This window comes from Crocuta crocuta, unplaced genomic scaffold (assembly GCF_008692635.1).
Source record: "Crocuta crocuta isolate KB4526 unplaced genomic scaffold, BGI_CrCroc_1.0 scaffold65, whole genome shotgun sequence".
In the NCBI taxonomy this organism is placed as follows: domain Eukaryota; kingdom Metazoa; phylum Chordata; class Mammalia; order Carnivora; family Hyaenidae; genus Crocuta; species Crocuta crocuta.
The window spans coordinates 4060096-4079426 of record NW_027530683.1 but is presented as its reverse complement, the minus strand read 5'-3'; the positions used below and the strand labels follow the sequence as shown (position 1 = coordinate 4079426).

Genomic DNA, 19331 nt, shown 5'->3' with positions numbered 1-19331 from the left:
TTGAAAAGCAAAGGGTAAAAATCTTTTAAAATGTAAATAAACCTTTTTTTTTTTTTTTAAAGTTTATTTATTAAGAGAGAGGGAGAACATACACATGAGCAGCGGAGGGGCAGAGAGACAGGGAGAGAGAGAATCCCAAGCAGGCTCTGCTGTCAGCACAGCACCCAAGTTGGGCCTCAAACTCACAGACTGTGAAATTGTGACCTGAGCTGAAATTAAGTCAGATACTTAACCGACTGAGCCACTTGGACACCCTGTAAATAAATGTTTTATATACCTTTATCATCTTCTTTAAAAAAAAAATAAAGTACTTGGTTGTCCATTTATAAACTATGATTCTTAGAGATCCTGATTTTTATTAAAAAAATTTTTTTAATGTTTATTTTTGAGAGAGAATGAACACATGAGTGGGGGAGGGGCAGAGACACGGGTGTAGAGGATCCCAAGCAGGCTCTGTGCTAACAGCAAACAGCCCATAGTGGGGCTCGAACTTACAAACCATGAAGTTACAACCTGAATTGAAGTTGGGTTCTTAACCAACTGATCCACCCAGGTGCTCCAGAGGTTCTAATTTTTAAATCTCAATTTCCAATTAAATAGACATGCCTGTTAGTTACATGATTCTTACTATCCAAGAGTGTTTTTGTTCACTAAATATGGGATAGTGAGAAAAACCCATTTTTTAATTGGACAATAAATTTACTTTATTTGCCTCTCTAAGATGAGAAAGAGAGAGACAGAGAGAAAAAAGGAAGTTTGGAAGGAGGAAGACAATGAAAAAATTTTCTTCACTGAGAAAGGGGAAGAAGACTAGATCCTCAATTGTACTGAGATGTCTTTCAACATTAGACTGCCCTTAACACCAGAAAGCCTTAGATGTTCAATATTTCTCTGCATTGTCATTAGAAGTATAGGATTGGCAGTGAAAGGGTAAGAATTACTGCATTAAGCAAAAAACTTCCTTCCCCCGTTTTGGTTATTTTTGCCATTACATATAGAAAAAGAGTAAAGTTCTGTTGTAGCCCAACCCAGGGCATAATTACTGCTGAACCGCCATTCTGTGGCATCCACAAATTCTCCTGAAAGCTTAGAAAAAGAAGATAAAGAACTGAGAGCATTACTTAATCTTTTTGCTTACTTTCAAAGTAAGAGTTTAATTAAATACACTTCTGACCAACATCTAGAGGTTCAAAAATGCTACCAAAACTGTACTAGAGTGGAGATGAAAGAAATTAAGAAAAAAAAATTCCACTTTCTAATAACACTGGGGAGAAAGAGAAATAGGAGTGGAAGATAATTATAATTAAATTCACCTTTATTAATGTTTTAAAATATTAACTCCACCTGTTTCTACACAACAGCAAACAAGAATAGATTCAAAAAGATTTTCTAACTCCAATTCAGAAGAAACTTGGCTGAATTATGGTATATGATAGCCAATACAATATATACATTTAGATATAGATTTTTAATTTATTTTTTAAATGTTTATTTATTTTGGAGAGGGAGAGAGAGAGCAAGTGAGCAGGGGAAGTAGAGAAAGAGAGAAAGACACAGAATCGGAAGCTGTCCCCACAGAGCCCGATGCGGTGCTCAAACTCACAGACTGCGAGATCATGACCTGAGCCAAAGTCCAATGCTTAACTGAATGAGCCACCCAGGCGCCTCTACAACAGAATATATAGTTTAAACAGGTACCTTTAATACAGCTTAGGAAACACAGTCAATGGTACTGTAATAGTGCTGTGTGGGGAAAGATGGTAGCTACACTCGTGGTGAGCACACATAGGGTACAGACTTGTCAACCAACATGTTGTACACCTGAAACTAATGTAACACTGTGTGTCAACTATACTTCATAAATAAATAAATAAGTAAGTAAGTAAANAGGGTACAGACTTGTCAACCAACATGTTGTACACCTGAAACTAATGTAACACTTTGTGTCAACTATACTTCATAAATAAATAAGTAAGTAAGTAAGTAAGTAAATAAATAAAAGGGTACCTTTATTCTGTCAGTGAACTGGTATTTTTTAATAACCATTTCCTGCAACTGGCAAAAATCTCCGTTCAATTCTACTCCGTATAGTTGCAGTGCTGAACTGTAAAGGTAACCCTGAAAAAATGAAGACATGTTATGATGCAAATGAATTAATTGTGAGTTCATTTCTACTTAAAATTTAAAAAGTCAAACTTTAAAAAAAAGAGAATTCAATAAAGGAAAAATAAAATGAAAGATAAATAACTTGGAGTGCATGTAAAACCTAGGACTTCAAGAACTTAAAGACTATGACTTATCAAGACCTTGATTGTAGTTTCTTAATTTCCATTATTTAGAAGTAATCATATTTTGGAAGATTGATTTCTTCCTTTTCCTGATAAAACTGTGCATTCAACAAAGTTGGAAGTGAGAAAAGTGATCACATACAGACTCTCTGTTTAATACCCTATTTCTGTAATTTCTTGCCAAGTTTTATCAGGGAAAATCAAGAAAAGGAGTTAACCTGTAGAGAATATAATGGAAAATCATGCACAGTATGACAATAGAAAAAGGTGGTCAGAGATGTGTCCGTTGGGCTTAGGAAAGTCAGTCTGGGGTCTGCAATCTGCCAAAGATAATTGGCCAATTGGTTAGCAAGGATAATCAAGAACTGACTAAATATTAATAATGTATCCATTTTTGGTTGCAATAACAAAAAAATAGTACGGGAGGAGCGGCAAATCATATTCTGAATATCACTTTATATGAACAAACACCCATACGTAAATCAGATTTATACTTACAGCTCATACTGGATTTTTAGAATATGTTCAACAGAACATATGAAGGTATTCAAAAATTTCTGTTGAATCAGTAACCATATTAATATGGAGAAAAATGACAATATGTTTATTAACGCTGCCACATACCTGTGTAGCCAGATTTCTTTCAGCTATATACTCTTCCAACAAATCAGAAAATGGACAAGAGTGGAGCAAATATGGTAAACAATCATAATCTCTAATGTTCTCCAAACAAAACCATCTGACAATCTGTATTTTCTATTACAGATGTCATTACTAATTATAGAATGAAAGCCTTAACACTATAAAACAAACTAAGCACTAAAGAGTTAACTTTCTGTTCAGAGCAGGCAATGGATGCTGGGAACTGATGGTGTCTATTTCTGGCATGAGTCTCTCCTGCTGTTGGCCACATGTTTTAACAAGTCGCTAATGACAACCAGAAACCACATTTAAGTTTTTTGATAAAACCATTTAAGAGCATTACTCATGATTTGAATTTTTTAAAAAGCCACCTTGAAGTGATATTTCAGAAACAAATGTCTACATTCAAAATCGAATCACAGAAAATTGGAGCAAGATGTACTTGGATACCATTTAGTTAGTTTATTTACAGGTGAGGAGCTTGAAGCTAGGGGTATTAAGGGACTTGCTTATGGCCATATATAATTTCCTAGGTCAGGTAAATTTTGTAAAACTTTAATAAAAGCTCTTACCAAAGCTGAGTCCATCAATAGTGATGGACAAAATAGCAAAGTGTTAGGAGGGTCACCTGCTTGTTTTGTTGATATTCTTTTATTTGTATCACAGAGACAAACTAGTAAAGGAAATCAGAGGACTGGCCTTTGAAATTCCAAGTCCAATATACTATTTTAACTTCATTATTCTGTTACTCTAATAAATAAAGCCAAGCTGTCACCTTGGATGGTGGCAGGCAAAACTGTTGCTAGCAGAAGAAAGTATTTTCCAAATGTTGAGTGTGTCCACAAGCTGGACTTTACCCCATAAAGGACTGTGCCAAGTCTGGAGCCAACGTCAACCAAGACCTTTCCCGACAGATCAGGGAGGACATGATGATAAATAAACTTCAATTCCATCAGGGAGAAGGAATGAGAAATAAATCCTGGAGAATGAGAACAGAATAAACATCAAATTGTGCTTAGGAATTAAGCATTGTCTTCTTTTTTCTAATTCTTTAATCCATATTTATAGAGCATATATTTTTTTAATTTTTAAAATGTTTATAATTGAGAGAGAGTCAGAGAGACAGAGCATGAGTGGCGGAGGGGCAGAGAGAGCTGGAGACACAGCATCTGAAGCAGGCTCCAGGCTCTGAGCTGTCAGCACAGAGCCCGACATGGGGCACGAACCCACAAATGGTGAGATCATGACCTGAGGTGAAGTTTGATGCCCCACAGATTGAGCCACCCAGGTGCTCTATAAAGCATATTTCATGTTTTTCTCTTCTTCATCAACGAAGGCAATTTAGTGTTTTTTTTAGAAAAAAATTAATATGATAATTTTGCACTCACTCACTCTGAGCTGTATTAGAGAAGAATAAATATGAAGTCTCTGACATTTAAAAGGCCTCTAGAGAACAGCTACTTAGCAACCTGTCCCTATCCCTGTGCCCCCTCGCTTCCTTGCTGCTACTTAGAGGTCCTTGGTTTTCCCTTCTTTGCCCTATGACTGTTACTCTGTGGGATGTTTCCTAACTCCCATAGCATCTGGCTTTCTCCCCTGACCCCAGAGCAACCAGAGAACAGCCACACACTGCTGCATAGTACACTGACTACTGAATGAATGATCATCTCTGGAGTTGTGCAACGTGGCAGCCCGGACCAACCTAAAATGCACTCTGGAGTGCAGGAGGAGGCTGGTATGAGGGGAGGCGAAGACACCCCCATAAATCATTTTTATTTCCCTTAGTTTAATTGCTACAATTTTTTAACTTCTACTAGGTTCTTAGCCCATCTTCTTATCCCATTGTTTGTGTAACAAATATCTGGAAGAACCTGAGTATATTTTTTAAAGACTTATTATATTATGTCCTACATAATATAATGGTCAGGAAGGGGAGAAACTTTGGCTATAAGTAATAGATGGTAGCAAAGAAAATGGGAAGCAGGCAGGCTAATCCCTTGGAAGAAAATAAAGGGTGTGACTGGGGGGGGTGGGGCTTTGACCACTACAGTCCTTTTCTGCCTAGAGTCCTCATCTGCACACCTGGCCTGCACACCCAGTCACTATTTACAACCTGATTTCTATGGGAAAATGCATCTATTTTCCCACAAAATGCTTTGTAATTTTCAAATTGCTATGTGTCAAACATATCTCTTCTTTAGACTTCTGCAAATCAGATCTGATATGGTATTATAGTTGTAATTCACTTTTTAGTTTTCATTCTATGGTTCTTGTCTAAGTCCTTTTTCTGTGAATTTCAACTAACTCAAATGGCAACTGTGAGTACTGCCTAAAAATAGAATCTTAAACAGCAAATCAGGGAAATTTAATTCCCCATTATAATATAGATACAATATATTTGTACTAGCAGCACATTACAAATTTGGTAGTAGTTAACTTCTGACAATGATATTATCTGAGGTAAGTAATATCAACACAAGATTACTTACCTGGAGGGGTGGGCCACTATAAGCAATAACTCTAAATCTAAGTGACCAGGAAGATTGAAATAGCATGTCTAAAGCAACAGCCTAGATGGTCATATCCAATTTGAACAAAGAATATGTTAACAGAAGAGTTAGCATATTAGTAGCATGGGGTTAGTCTAACTTCCCATTTGGGACACAGGTGTTGCACCTGAGGGGCAGAGAGGCAGGAGACTTTCTGTCACTAGTGTTGTACTCTCTTACAGACTGGAGACATTTGACTAGGTCAAATCATGGCATGAATAAACTCAAGATTATCTTTTTTAAAAAGTTTTTTTTTTAATGTTTATTTATATTTGAGAGAGAGAGAGAAAGAACATGTTTGTGTGTGTGAGTTCGGGAGGGGCAGAGAGAGATGGGGACACAGAGTTCGAAGCAGGCTCCAGGTTCTGAGCTGTAAGCACAGAGCCCAATGCGGGGCTTGAGCTTATGAGCTGTGAGAACATGACCTAAGCTGAAGTTGGATGCTCAATGGACTGTGACATCCAGGCGCTCCCAAGATTATCTATTCCTGTCCTCTGAATCCATGTCCATCCAACAATATCCAACAATATCTGGTTACTATCTGACTTCTCAAGTAGATGCATTTATTTATTTATTTAATTTATAATGTTTTATTTATTTCTGAGAGAGAGAGAGAGACAGGGTGAGCAGGGGAGAGTTAGAGAGAAGGGGAGACACAGAATCAGAAACCGGCTCCAGGCTATGAGCTGGCTGTCATCATAGAGCCCGACGTGGGGCTCGAACCCTCGAACTGTGAGATCATAACCTGAGCTGAAGTTGGACGCTTAACTGACTGAGCCACCCAGGTGCCCCTCAAGTAGATGCTTTTATATGAAGACCACTTCAGGGCCCCTGCAGTTATAGTTCTCATTGTAAATGAATGAGCATTATGGCTTATCTATTAATCTCTTTTAAGTATGGAAAGTATAAATTGGTTTCGCTGTACTTAGTTACTTCTGATTAGTTTCTGGACCTGAAAAGTCACCTCTGTGAAAAGCAGAGAAACCTTCCCTGGAGACATTAAGTGGCCTAACTTTCCTGGACAAGATTTCTATTTCGCCTCCTAAACCACGATAATTCTAATGGCTATGTTGGAGATTGGTCTTTCCCTGTCAAAAACCATTGAATGCCTCGATCAAGAATTTGCATTCTTGGGCATCTGGGTGACTTAAGTTGGTTAAACATCTGACTCTTGATTTCGGCTCAGCTCATGGTCTCACAGTTGGTGGTATCAAGCCCCACGTCAGGCTCTGTGCTGACAGTGTGAAGCCTGCTGGGGATTCCTTCTCCCTCTCTCTCTCTGTCCTACCCCTGCTCGCACATGCTCTCTTAAAAATAAACTTAAAAAAATGTAATTAATTAAAAAAAATGAGTTTGTATCCTCATAGAATGTAAAGAAAAGAATACACCAAGTCATCAGGTTTGCATATTTGAGTGCCTACCTAAAGGTGCAATCTGGCGTGAGCCACACACCATACAGTAGTTTCTGCTCATTCTTCCTTCCTCACATAATGAATCAATAAAGTCTTCATCATAAAGGAATGCATCAACGTGAACTGTGGGTTCTGGCTGCTGCTGTATCTGGTGGAGAGAAGAAGAACTTCAAAAGAAACAAAGTACAAAGGAGTCTCTTTTTATTGCTAAATAAGGCAAAACATCAGTGGTTCACATGCTAAAAATCTGAGAGCAAAAACAAGGCACAGAAAGACAAGTTTCACTTACTGAAGAGCAACCCTGCTCTTCTTTCATTTTATTTCTGAGACACTTAGAAACTTTAAAGCTGATCTGTAATGATACAACATATGGCCATGAGAAATATATAAAATTTGAGTTAAAGGAGTATTTTGAGACCTTCCTGTCCATCCTAACTAGTATATTTTACAAACAAAGAAACTCATACTCAGAGAGATATCTCCAAAGAAATGACCATAAGAGAGGAAAGAATTGAAACTAAAACTAATACCACATTCTTCTGAGTCCTACATGTCAGTGACTTACCTACCAAAATACTTAGCAAGTAATCTTAGATAAGAGGCAAAGTTTTCAAATAATAATGATGTTAGTAAAATTTCTTGCTGACAATAGCCTTTTATTAATACTGGCAATACATGACATAATAGCAAGTGGCTACAAAGGAAAAAATGTCTGATTCTTTTTACCTTAACTATAATAAGGTATCAACCTATTTACTTAGAGATCTATAAAATGATATCTACACCTACACACACACACACGAATCTATGTTATACGTGTGTAATATGTATGAACATACACAAGGTCTAGAAAGAAAGAAAGGAAGATAAAAATAGTTTGTTAGGATAAGGGATTATGGGTTAACCATTACAGGCAATGAATGTACTTTTTCCTTGTTTCATATATTTTGGTATATCATGCTAGTGATAGGACTGCCTTATTAATAACATCCAAACTATTATTACAAATACTTTCTCAGTTTTTATACTATCCACTACTTTCCACCTACGAGAATCCACTCTAAATGACTAGACGTTTACTAAGATTCGCTAAGTGTTCACAATGTGCACAGCACTATTAAAAATTTACAGGATTTAGTTCTGCTTAGGAATTTGCATACTGAAAAACCACATAGAGAGTTGCTGTTTTCAGATTAGTGGGAGAAGAGATTATTATTAGCTTTGCTTTAGGAAACAATATTCCTAGCATATGTACCCCATAAGAGTTGAGATCTGAAGGGACTTGAATGAGGGGATTGTCTGGACAAGAAAAATGGGAACTTATTTTAGGAACAAAGGAACTGAATAAGCAAAAATTGTACAGTGCAAAAGCAGGAGAAGGAAACAAAGAGATGAATTTCACCTTTGATAAAAGTGAGGGAAATGGAACAGGAAACGAAAACCAGGACAATGATGTAGGCAGGGCCAGATTAGGATTGGGCCTTGTTTTGGAGGCTGGTGGGGATGTGTTAAGTGCCTGGCAAACAGGATGCCTTCATAAAATATTTGTTGAATGAATGGGGAGCCTACTCAAAAGAATTGGGGACATCATTGAAGCACCAAATGAAATACTGTTTAAAGCAGAATTCAGGACTAATTTTAGACCAGAGAGGCTGTGGGATTAGGGAAGAATAGGAGAAGCCTCAAAGAGCACTAAAAGTAAATTAATGTAATGTATTTACTTTTCGGAGCGCTAGATGTTCTGAGGAAAGCATGGTTTCTAGAGGTAAGCAATTCCGAAGGTCCTCTGCTATGTTTTTCAACATAATGTCCTTATTATCTTGAGTGAATTCATCAAAATCTCCTGGAAAAAATAAAAAGGAAGAAATATCTTTTGTGATTTCGGTCATACCTAAGTGAATACAATGGACATATTTTCCATCAGACAGCATCAATTTATAACAATAAATAAATCTTCTAACCAATGAAATATTCAAATTCTAACAAATGTTCCATTTCAAATAGAGAGTTTTTCTTTTTTCCAAACCGTTTGAAAATACAAAACTCGACTACTTCAGCCTGCTCAAGAAGAACAAAAGAATTTAAAATATATATAGTATTGGGGCCCCTGGGTGGCTCACTGGGTTAAGTGTCTGCCTTCAGCTCAGGTCATTATTTTGCAGTTTGTGGGTTTGAGCCTCGCATCGGGCNGACTTCAGCTCAGGTCATGATCCCATGGGTCTGTGAGTTCAAGCCCTGCATCAGGCTCTGTGCTGACAACTCAGAGCCTTAAGCCTGCTAAGGATTCTGTGTCTCCCTCTCTCTCTCAAACATAAATAAACATTAAAGTAAATAAAAAAATAAGTAGTATTTCTACATGGCAATGAGAAAAGAATGAAATCTAGCCATGTGTAGCAATGTGGATGGAACTTGAGGGTGTTATGCTGAGCGAAATAAGTCAGGCAGAGAAGGACAGATACCATATGTTTACACGTATAGGAGGATTAGGAGGAACTTAACAGAGGACCATGGGTGGGAAGAAGAGGAAAAATAGTGGGGGAGAGGGAGGGAGGCAAACCATGAGAGACTCTTGAATGCTGAGAACAAACTGAGGGCTGCTGGGGGTGGGGGAGAGGGGAAGGGGGGTGATGGGCATGGAGGAGGGCACTTGTGGGGATGAGCACTGGGTGTTATATGGAAACCAACTTGACAATCAACTATTTAAGAAAAAAAAGAGAGACAGAGAGACGGAATAAAAGAATCACTTGTAAAAAAAAAATATGCAGTATTTTAACTATTTTTACTCAAGAATAGCACCGCCATTAGTTTTTTAGGGTCTTAAACTCACCAGTAAGTGATTAAATATTCCTTCTCTAACCATACAGATCTTAGTGTAGGAGGCATCACAGAGATTACTAAGAAGATAACTTTAAACTGAGTATCCCTGCCTCCAACAAAAGGTACTTAAGACTTAAGATAATAAGCACTAACGGCTGACACCAACTCTATAACATATTTAACAATGATCACGTTGATCTGCTGTACTTGAGCCAGCAGATAAAACTATAATTAAAACAGCGTATTTCTGGGGTGCCTGGGTGGCTAAGTCGGTTAAGCATCCGACTTTCGCTAGGTCATGATCTCGTGGTTCGTGGGTTCGAGCCCCGCGTCGGGCTCTGTGCTGACTGCCAGCTCAGAGCCTGGAGCTTATTTGGGAGTCTGTATCTGCCTCTCTCTCTGACCCTCCCCTGCTCATGCTGTCTCTCTCTCTTTAAAAAAAAAAAAACAACAACAGCGTATTTCTGGGGGGCCCTGGCTGGCTTAGTTGGTGGAACAGGCAAATCTTGATCTTGTGGTCATGAGTCTGAGCCCCATGTTTGGTGTAGAGATTACTTAAAAAGAAAAAAAAGCCTATTTCTTTTTTTTTTAAAGACTTCTTTCTTTTTAATGTTTATTTTTGAGAGAGACAGAGACAGAGACAGAGACAGAGAGACACAGAGAGAGAGAGAGAGAGAGAGATACAGAGCATCCAAAGCAGGCTCTGCACTGATAGCAGTGAGCCTGATGTGGGGCTCAAACTCACTAACTGCAAGATCATGATCTAAGCAAAAGTTGGACATTTAATCAACTAAGCCACCCAGATGCCTCAAAAGAGCATATTACTGATGGCTGTGGCCTACTTTTGGATGATGTGGCAAAAGGTGGAGCAGTAGTGGAGGTAAGGGAGAGTATGTGTAGTAATAAAGATGGAGAAGGTCTAGTTAAGAGATGATGAATTTAGGTAAGGGTATAAAAGGGTGTTTATTGTTCTGTTGTTTCTACTTTTCTGTATAATATATTTTGGTTCTAAAAAAGTATTATTTCCGGGGCGCCTGGGTGGCTCAGTTGGTTAAGCGTCCGACTTTGGCTCAGGTCATGATCTCACAGTTTATGGGTTCGAGCCCCGCATCAGGCTCTGTGCTGACAGCTAGCTCAGAGCCTGCAGCCTGTTTCAGAGTCTGTGTCTCCCTCTCTCTCTGACCCTCCCCTGCTCATGCTGTCTCTCTCTCAGAAAAAAACAAAACAAAACAAAACAAAACATTAAAAAAAGTATTATTTCCAAGCAGCTCACATATAATTTTAAATAGAATGTAATTTATCTGAAAGTAAAATACTTTTAAAGTTAGCTACTATCTGGGATGCCAAATGTAGACTGGAAAGTACTACTAATGAAAATATTTTACCTTTCTCTTAAAAGACTTTCTTATACTAAGTTCTTACTAGATAAAAGCATGCCAAGGGGACCTGTTTTAAAATAGCTGCAGAAGGAAAACAAGGAGATCCTGAAGGAAATGTCATCTGTCTCCACATTCCCTGCCCCCAAATCATGGACTGTTTTTAAGTAAGCTCATGATTTCATTCTTAAACAAAAAAATAATTCTTGTGTTTGTTCAGAATGCTATTATCATGTCACTAATAACAATTAAAGGTTAAAAAGCAGGCCAACAGCAGCACAAGGAAATAAGCGGAGGTTTTCTGCTTTTAAATAAAGGTACTCTTCTTTTTCGTTATATTACTTTGTGCCTTACATACAAAGGATCTTTCTCTGCATAACTTCTCATTAAGCAATAGTAATTAATACAAGGATTTGGCTCACTGAACTGATGTGGGAAGGCCTTGGAGCTCTTTTTTCTCTTCTCACCTATCTAGCATAATGTTCTAAGCTGTTCCTTCAAATCATTTTTAGAATGAAGCAATATATAAATTATAGAGAAAAATACTATTAAAATTTATTCCGAACTGTTTTAGGTGGAACTTAAACAGACTCTATGATGCGTTTTTCAAAAAATTGGCCTTTTTAATTGTATTTGTAAAGTCTAATTAAATTTTCTCAAGGTGCTAATTAATACCTAACATCTGCTTAGCTTCCTTCCCTCCATAGATAGAACACTGTCTGGGAGCCTCTATGACTCACATTTAATTCTAATAATAGCACTCCCACCAGCGATCCTTAGCGGGTTCTCTCAATTTGTAAATGGTATCACTAGAGAAGCCAAAAAAAAAATCTCATTATGTTAAACTAAGATATTTCCTATCCCAACTGTTTGGACTAATTCTGTAACATCAACAACCACATTAATAAAAAACATAGTTTTCATGTGGGTCTGCCTCATAAAAATGAGTCTTACAGAGGCTCCTGGATGGCTCAGGTGGTTAAGTGTCTGACTCTTGAATTTGGCTCAGGTCATGATCCCACGGTTCATGAGACTGAACCCTGAGTTGTGGATCCTGCTGAGGATTTTCTCTCTCTGTCTCTCTCTCTCCCTCCCTGCCCTTTCCCTGCTCACATGCCTGCATGCTTCTCTCTCTCTCTCCCTCTCTCAAAATAAATAAACTTAGAAAAAAATGAATCTTACAGTGAAAAAGGAACTTAGACTATAAACTATTACCAAATGGCCCATCTATCCACGCATCTCTGATATATACGCATGCATATATATACACATGTATGTATATATATATATATATATACACACACATACGATAGTTGTTTAGTCTTTGCTTGAACACATTCAGAGACAGAATGCCATCCTCATGCTGAGCTAGAATCTGACTCTCTATAACATTAACTCATTTTTCTAGTTTCAGCCTGAGAGGAATCATCACCTTTAATGCGATACATTTACTGAATGAACCTTAAGGTATGCTAGACTTGGTGAAGTGCTAATTAGGTGGTACTATGATTATTTCTATTTTATAACAAGAACAACAAAAAATCTGAGGTCAGAGATTATTTGTCTCAGTCACAGTGGCCAGAAGGTGGTGGACTTAGGGTTTGAACGCAGGTCTTAGTCTGAACTCTTAATTACTACTACACCATAGCATAGAAGGTAGCTGGCTAGTAAGAGTTCTCCTATCACTAGTAGAGTCTTCTCTTCTCCCCACCTCTGTCCAGTTCTCCATACGATGTGGCAGCCCTATCTTTTGCCATCTGCTTGCTGTCTTCTGGACTGGTTCAACAGAAACCTTTAAATGTAGCCCTGAGCTAACATTGGCAATATAGTTCTCTAATCCATGACTACCTTGGTTTATTCTCTTCTCCTATCACATTGTAGCATCTAGGGTCCTGATCACTTCTGCTACTGGGTGATTAATCAATTTGGAAGGGGTTTTGGTGGAGGTGGAGGCCAAAGAGTGTCTTGAATAGTCATATGTAAAGATCAGAGAAGCTGGAACAATGACAGATGGAAATCGCTGCAAATTCTAAGCCATCACAATAGATTTCTAGCTCTCTCTCTGGTAAAATATGTTTATTTGAGAGTCAATACTTCAATTAATGTGAGCATTACCAGTTGAGAGGTACTAGGAAACTGTGTATTAAATTCAGTCATTTAAAAAGTTAGTACTGAATGAAGAAGACTGCATTTGTTTTACCCCAATACCAAGGACATCAGGTGAAAAAGAGAATTGGCACCTCTTACCCTGGACAACGAACTCTGATTCAACCACATTCAAGGGTAAAAAGAGATTTCTTCAGTTACAGCGATGATTTTTTTTTTAAGTCATTTATTTTGAGAGAAAGAGAGAGAGGGAGAGAGACAGAATCCCAAGCAGGCTCTGTGCTGTCAGCACGGAGCCCAATATGGGGCTTGAACTCATGAACTGAGAGATCCTGACCTGAGGTGAAACCAAGAGTCAGACTTTAACTGACTGAGCCACCCAGGTGCCCCCAACAATAATTCTTCAGTGTGGCCCTAGTTAAAGAGGATCCACATATGAGACTTCTGTGGTCTATAAAGGGCTTAAAGCTGTATGCTTGGTTGTATACATAAATATGTATATTTTTCTAGGAAGAATGTTCTTAAGAGAGCTTCAATAATTATAGCTAATATTATTGAACATTATGGAAATTTTTAGTGTGAGGCAACTAAAATTAGTTTTATTATCTATAATGGTTGGCAAATAATTTATGAAAAGAACAGTAAGACATTTTTGCCCTAATAATGGCTGTAAGACAGATCAAAAAAGCATGATATGATAGGATACTACTGAAGTGTGTAAATCTGGACTTCACTTAATGTTATATCATTAACTATTTACTCTCTTATTAAAGTGAAATTCCTTAAAACATCATTTCTAAATGGTGTGCAATATTCCACCATTGTATATTTATTTAACCATTCACTCCTTCTAATGCACATTTAGATATTCAATTGTGAAAAATTAAGGATACTGCAACTGACATTTTCACATCCATCATCTCTTTGCATTTCTGATCATTTCTTATTGTAAATGATTAGAAGTAGAAGTACTTAAACATTTTAAAGTCTCTTGCTACATAATGTCAAATTTCTTTCATGAAAGATGATACCAATTTCTTTAACAGAAAAGAATATGTGCTTCATTAAACCCATGCAGCAGTAAATATTACCATAAAAACAAACTTTGTTGTTTTAATTTGCATTTCTTTAATTACTGGTGAGGCTGACATCTTTTAACATGTATAATAGCTATTTCAGAATGTGTTGTAACAGTATAATGCTTGGAAAAAGATTAAAGAAAGGTGTTAGTCAGTTGCCTGACAGTAAAGTTTTCCTCAAATTACACGTATAGGTGGGAAGGGAGTGTAGAAAGAAAAGCTGCTCTAAAGGGTAACATTAATTTTTAAAAAATTTCCTAGCTATATTTAACTAAATATATGAGGAAAAAGAAGTCACCAAAACTGACAGTCTACTTCTACAAATCAAGTCCCACTTTTTATACCTAGTCAGTATCAAGTCCTGCCATTTTTGCTTGTAAATCCTACTTCCTCTTTATTCCCACAAAACCACCTCAGCCACAGTCATCACTTCACACTTAGTAACTAGGATAAAAACATAACTAGCTCCTTGATCTTGGTTTTCCTCCACTATGACATACCTTGTACATCTATTTTAAACTAATCTCACTCAAACCTCACTTTTCATGTTACCGGCTTCCCTTACAATTTTTGGATGTCTTTCTACTTTTCAACCTGTCAAATCTTACTCTAGATATTTAAGACCCTCTATATCAACTGAACCTAACCATCCTATTTTCTATTCTTATTATCCCCTAAACATAATTTCTGCTCAAGACAGGCAAATCTCGGGGCGGCTAGGTGACTCAGTTGGTTGAGCGTCTGACTTCAGGTCAGGGCACGATCTCGCAGTTCGTGAGTTCAAGCCTTGCCATAGGGCTCTGTGCTGACCACTCAGAGCCTGGAGCCTGCTTTGGATTCTATGTCTCCCTTTCTTTCTGCCCCATCCACCGCTTGTACACTGTCTCTCTATCTTTCAAAAATAATTAAAAAAAAAAAAAAAGAAGAAAAAGACAGGCTCTCCCCAGTTGTTTTCCATAGTCTTTCCCATTTATACTGTTCCTTTCAACTGCATGACCTAGCCTTTTGCAGTAAGGGCCTGTCCAAATTATTTTGTGTCCATGAATTCTTTTTTTTATTAAAAAATTTTTTTATTAAAATTTTTTTAAACATATATTTTTTGAGAGGAAGAGAGATAGTGTGAGTGGGGGAGGGGTAGAGAGAGAGGGAGTCACAGAATTCAAAGCAAGCTCCAGGCTCTGAGTTGTCAGCACAGAGCCCACTGTGGGTCTGGAACTCACGAACCGCAAGATCAAGACCTGAGTCGACATCAGATGCTTAACCGATAGAGCCACCCAGGCACCCCTCCCTGAATTCTTACCTGTAACCTCTAGCCTTAACTTACCCATATCTTTACATCTAATGACTTATAACGCATAATTAAATACAAGGTTATATATATATTACCTATTACTCATTCATATCATATTATTACTCTGAAGTCCCTGTTGAAATTTTAAAAATTTATTGAGGGGACTTCTGGCCCTAGACAAGATGGCAACTTTTCTCACTTTCCTTTATTCCTCCCCTCTAACTACAACTAAATTCCCTGGAAATAATTCAACAGCCAATTATAAAATAGGAATCTAAAAGCTAGAAAGAAGGTAATCTGTCTAGGGGACTTAGGACTTAAGAACAGTCACTGCAGTGAGTTCCCTGGGTTTTCTTTACATCTTCTTTGTAGCTTGGACTGGGTACCAGAGAAACCCATCCCAGAACTACTAACAGGCTTAGGAGAGGAAAAAAAAAAAAAAAAGAGTTAAGAAAAGGGTGCTATCTCTTGCCAAAAACTGGTAAAGGGGAAGAACAGAGACCTGCTGAGGAACCCTAATCTCCACTCCATACCTGGGGGAGCAGCAGACTATCCAGTCTTCAGGCCCTCTAACCAGTGGCATGAAGAAACTCAGGTCTGACATCTCCTAGCCATTTGCTCAGGGTGGAAAGCAAACTAGGACCTGAACTGCTTGTCCCCTATTCCCACCAGTGGAAGGCAGCTCAGCAAGTGAGGGCAGCCCAGTGTCTTTCCCCATGCAGGGGACATCAGCATAGATGGGACAAGAGCTGCAATAGTGCTAGAGCACAAGGAAGAGTTGAATAGCACTGCAAGGACACTGAAAATCAAATTGTTATCAGAGCTACAGCCCATACAAGCAGGCCAGAACCAACATGTTAAAACTAAGCAAGGCAACAAACAGACTACTGATACAAAATTCAAATAGGAACAAGAGTCTTAGCATAATATCCAAAACGTCTAGAATATGATGGAAAATGAATTATCATACAAAGAACAGAAAAAAAGTCCTTAACCTATAAAGGAAGACAGATCATGTATGCAGCAGACCTATCCAGAGAAACTTGACAGGCCAGAAAGGAGGGACAGGATATATTCAACGTGCTGAATTGGAAAAATATGCAGCCAAGAATTCTTTTTCCATTAAGGCTGTCATTCAAAATAGAAGGGAGAGATAAAGAGTTTCCCAGACATCCAAAACCTAAAGGAGTTCATGAGCACTAAACAAGCCCTGCAAGAAATTTTAGGCGGGACTCTTTGAGGGGAGAAAAGACAAAACAAAACAAAACAAAACAGACCAAAAGCAACAAAGATTACAAAGGACCAGAGAACATCGCCAGAAACACCAACTCTACAGGCAACACAATGGTATTAAATTCCTATCTTTCAGTACTCACTCTAAATGTAAATGGATGAAATGTTCCAATGAAAAAACATAGTGCCATCAGAATGGATATGAAAACAAGACACATTTTAGACCTAAAGACACCTTTAGATGGAAAATAAGGGGACGGAGAACCATCTGTCATGCTAATGGTCGCCAAAAGAAAGCCAGGGTAGCCATACTTATATCAGACAATGTAGATTTTAAAATAAAGACTGTAACAAGAGATGAAGAAGGGCATTATATCATAATTAAGGGGGTCTATACACTAAGAAGATCTAACACTTGTTAATATTTATGCCCCCAATGTGGAATGCCAAAATAATCAATTAATCACAAACATAAAGAAACTCATTGATAATAATACCATAATAGGAGGGGACTTCAACAGCCTACTTACATCAATGGACAGATCATGTAAGCAGAAAATCAACAAGGAAACAATGGTTTTGAATGACACACTGGACTGGATGGACTTATCAGATATATTCAGAACATTTCATCCTAAAACAGCAGAATACACATTCTTCTTGAGTGCACATGGAACATTCTCCAGAGCAGATTACATACCAGGTCACAAATCAGCCCTCAACAAGTATAAAAAGAGATCATAACTTGCAGGTTTTCAGACCACAACTCTATGAAACTCAAACTCAACCACAAGAAAAAATTTGGAAAGATTGTGAATACTTGGAGATTAAAGAACATCCTGCTAAAGAATGAATGGGTTAACCAAGAAAGTCAAGAGGAAATTAAACAGTACATGGAAGCCAATGAAAATGAAACACGACAGTCCAAATCCTCTGGGCTGCCGCAAAGGAGGTAATAATAGGGAAGTATATAGCAATCTAGGCCTTCCTAGAAAAGGAAGAAAGGTCTCAAATACACAACCTAATCTTACACCTAAAAGGGCTGGAAAAAGAACAGCAAATAAAGCCCAAAACCAGCAGAAGAAAGGAAGTAATAAAGATTAGAACAGGAATCAATGATCTTGAAATTAAAAAAGAAAAAAAAACCCAGTAGAACTGATCACTGAAACCAGGAGCTGGTTCTTTGAAAGAATTAACAAAATTAATAAACCCCTAGCCAGACTGATCAAAAAGTAAAAGGGAAGGACCCAAATAAATAAAATCATGAATGAAAGAGGAGAGATCACAACCAATACCGCAGAAATACAAACAATAAGAGAACACTATGAACAATTATATGCCAACAAATTGGGCAATGTGGAAGAAATGGACAAATTCCTACAAACATAAATTACCAAAACTGAAACAGGAAGAAATAGAAAATTTGAACACATCCATAACCAGGAAAAAAATGGAATCAGTAACCAAAAATCTCCCAACAAACAGGAGTCCAGGCTTGGATGGCTTTCCAGGGGAATTCCACCAAACATTTAAAGAAGAGTTAACACCTATTCTTTTTAAGCTGTTCCAAAAAATAGAAATGGACGGAAAACTTCCAAACTCATTCTACAAGGCCAGCATTACCATGATCCCAAAACCAGACAAAGACCCCAGTAAAAAGGAGAACTACAGAGCACTTTCCTGATGAACATGCATGCAATAATTCTCAACAAGACACTAGCAAACCAGATCCTACAATACATGAAAAGAATTATTCACCACGATCAAGTGGGATTCATTCCTCAGATGCAAGACTGGTTCAATATTTGCAAATCAATCATTGTTGATACATCATATTAATAAAAGAAAGGATAAGAACCACACAATCTTCTCAACAGATGCAGAAAGAGCATTTGACAAAATACAGCATCCTTTCTTTTAAAAAAATTTTTTTTAATTTTTATTTACTTTTGAGAGGGAGGCAGGGGCAGACACACACACACACATACACACACACACACACACACACACACACACACAGAGTCTGAAGCAAGGTCCAGGTTCTGAACTGTCAGCACAGAGCCCAACGTGGGACTCGAATCCATAGAATGCAAGATCATGACCTTAGCCAGTCAGAGGCTTAACCGAGTGAGTCACCCAGGCACCCCTCCTTTCTTTTTTTTTAATAATGTTTATTTTTGAGAGAGAGATAGAGTACAAGTAGGGGTGGGGCAGAGAGAGGGAGACACACAGAATCCCCAGCAGGCTCCACGCTCTGAGCTGTCAGCTCAGAGATTGATGCGGGGCTCATACTCATGAACTGCGAGATCATAACCTGAGCTGAAGTTGGATGCTTAACTGACTAAGCCACCCAGGAGCCACTAATCCTTTCTTGCTAAAAACCCTTAAGAAAGTAGGAATAGAAGGAACATACCTTAAGATCATAAAGGCCATGGGGCGCCTGGATGGCTCAGTCAGTTAAGTGTCCGACTTCGGCTCAGGTCATGATCTCACGGTTCGTGGGTTCGAGCCCTGCGTTGGGCTCTGTGCTGACAGCTG

General features: G+C 38.0%; 1 protein-coding gene across 2 annotated transcripts in view; it reads right to left on the bottom strand.

The window, feature by feature from the left end:
- The window catches only part of LOC144235649 (uncharacterized), a 46951-nt gene that overhangs the window by 11878 nt on the left and 15742 nt on the right, over window positions 1-19331 (bottom strand). For both annotated transcript variants that reach the window (XM_077769227.1, XM_077769226.1), the window contains exons 2-5: window positions 8613-8734; window positions 6901-7039; window positions 3788-3909; window positions 2008-2118 (exon numbers count right to left, since the gene is read on the bottom strand). In XM_077769227.1, the coding sequence (XP_077625353.1) occupies window positions 2008-2118; window positions 3788-3909; window positions 6901-7039; window positions 8613-8696 (456 nt within the window). In that variant the 5' untranslated portion in view covers window positions 8697-8734. The remainder of the gene's footprint in view (window positions 1-2007; window positions 2119-3787; window positions 3910-6900; window positions 7040-8612; window positions 8735-19331) is intronic.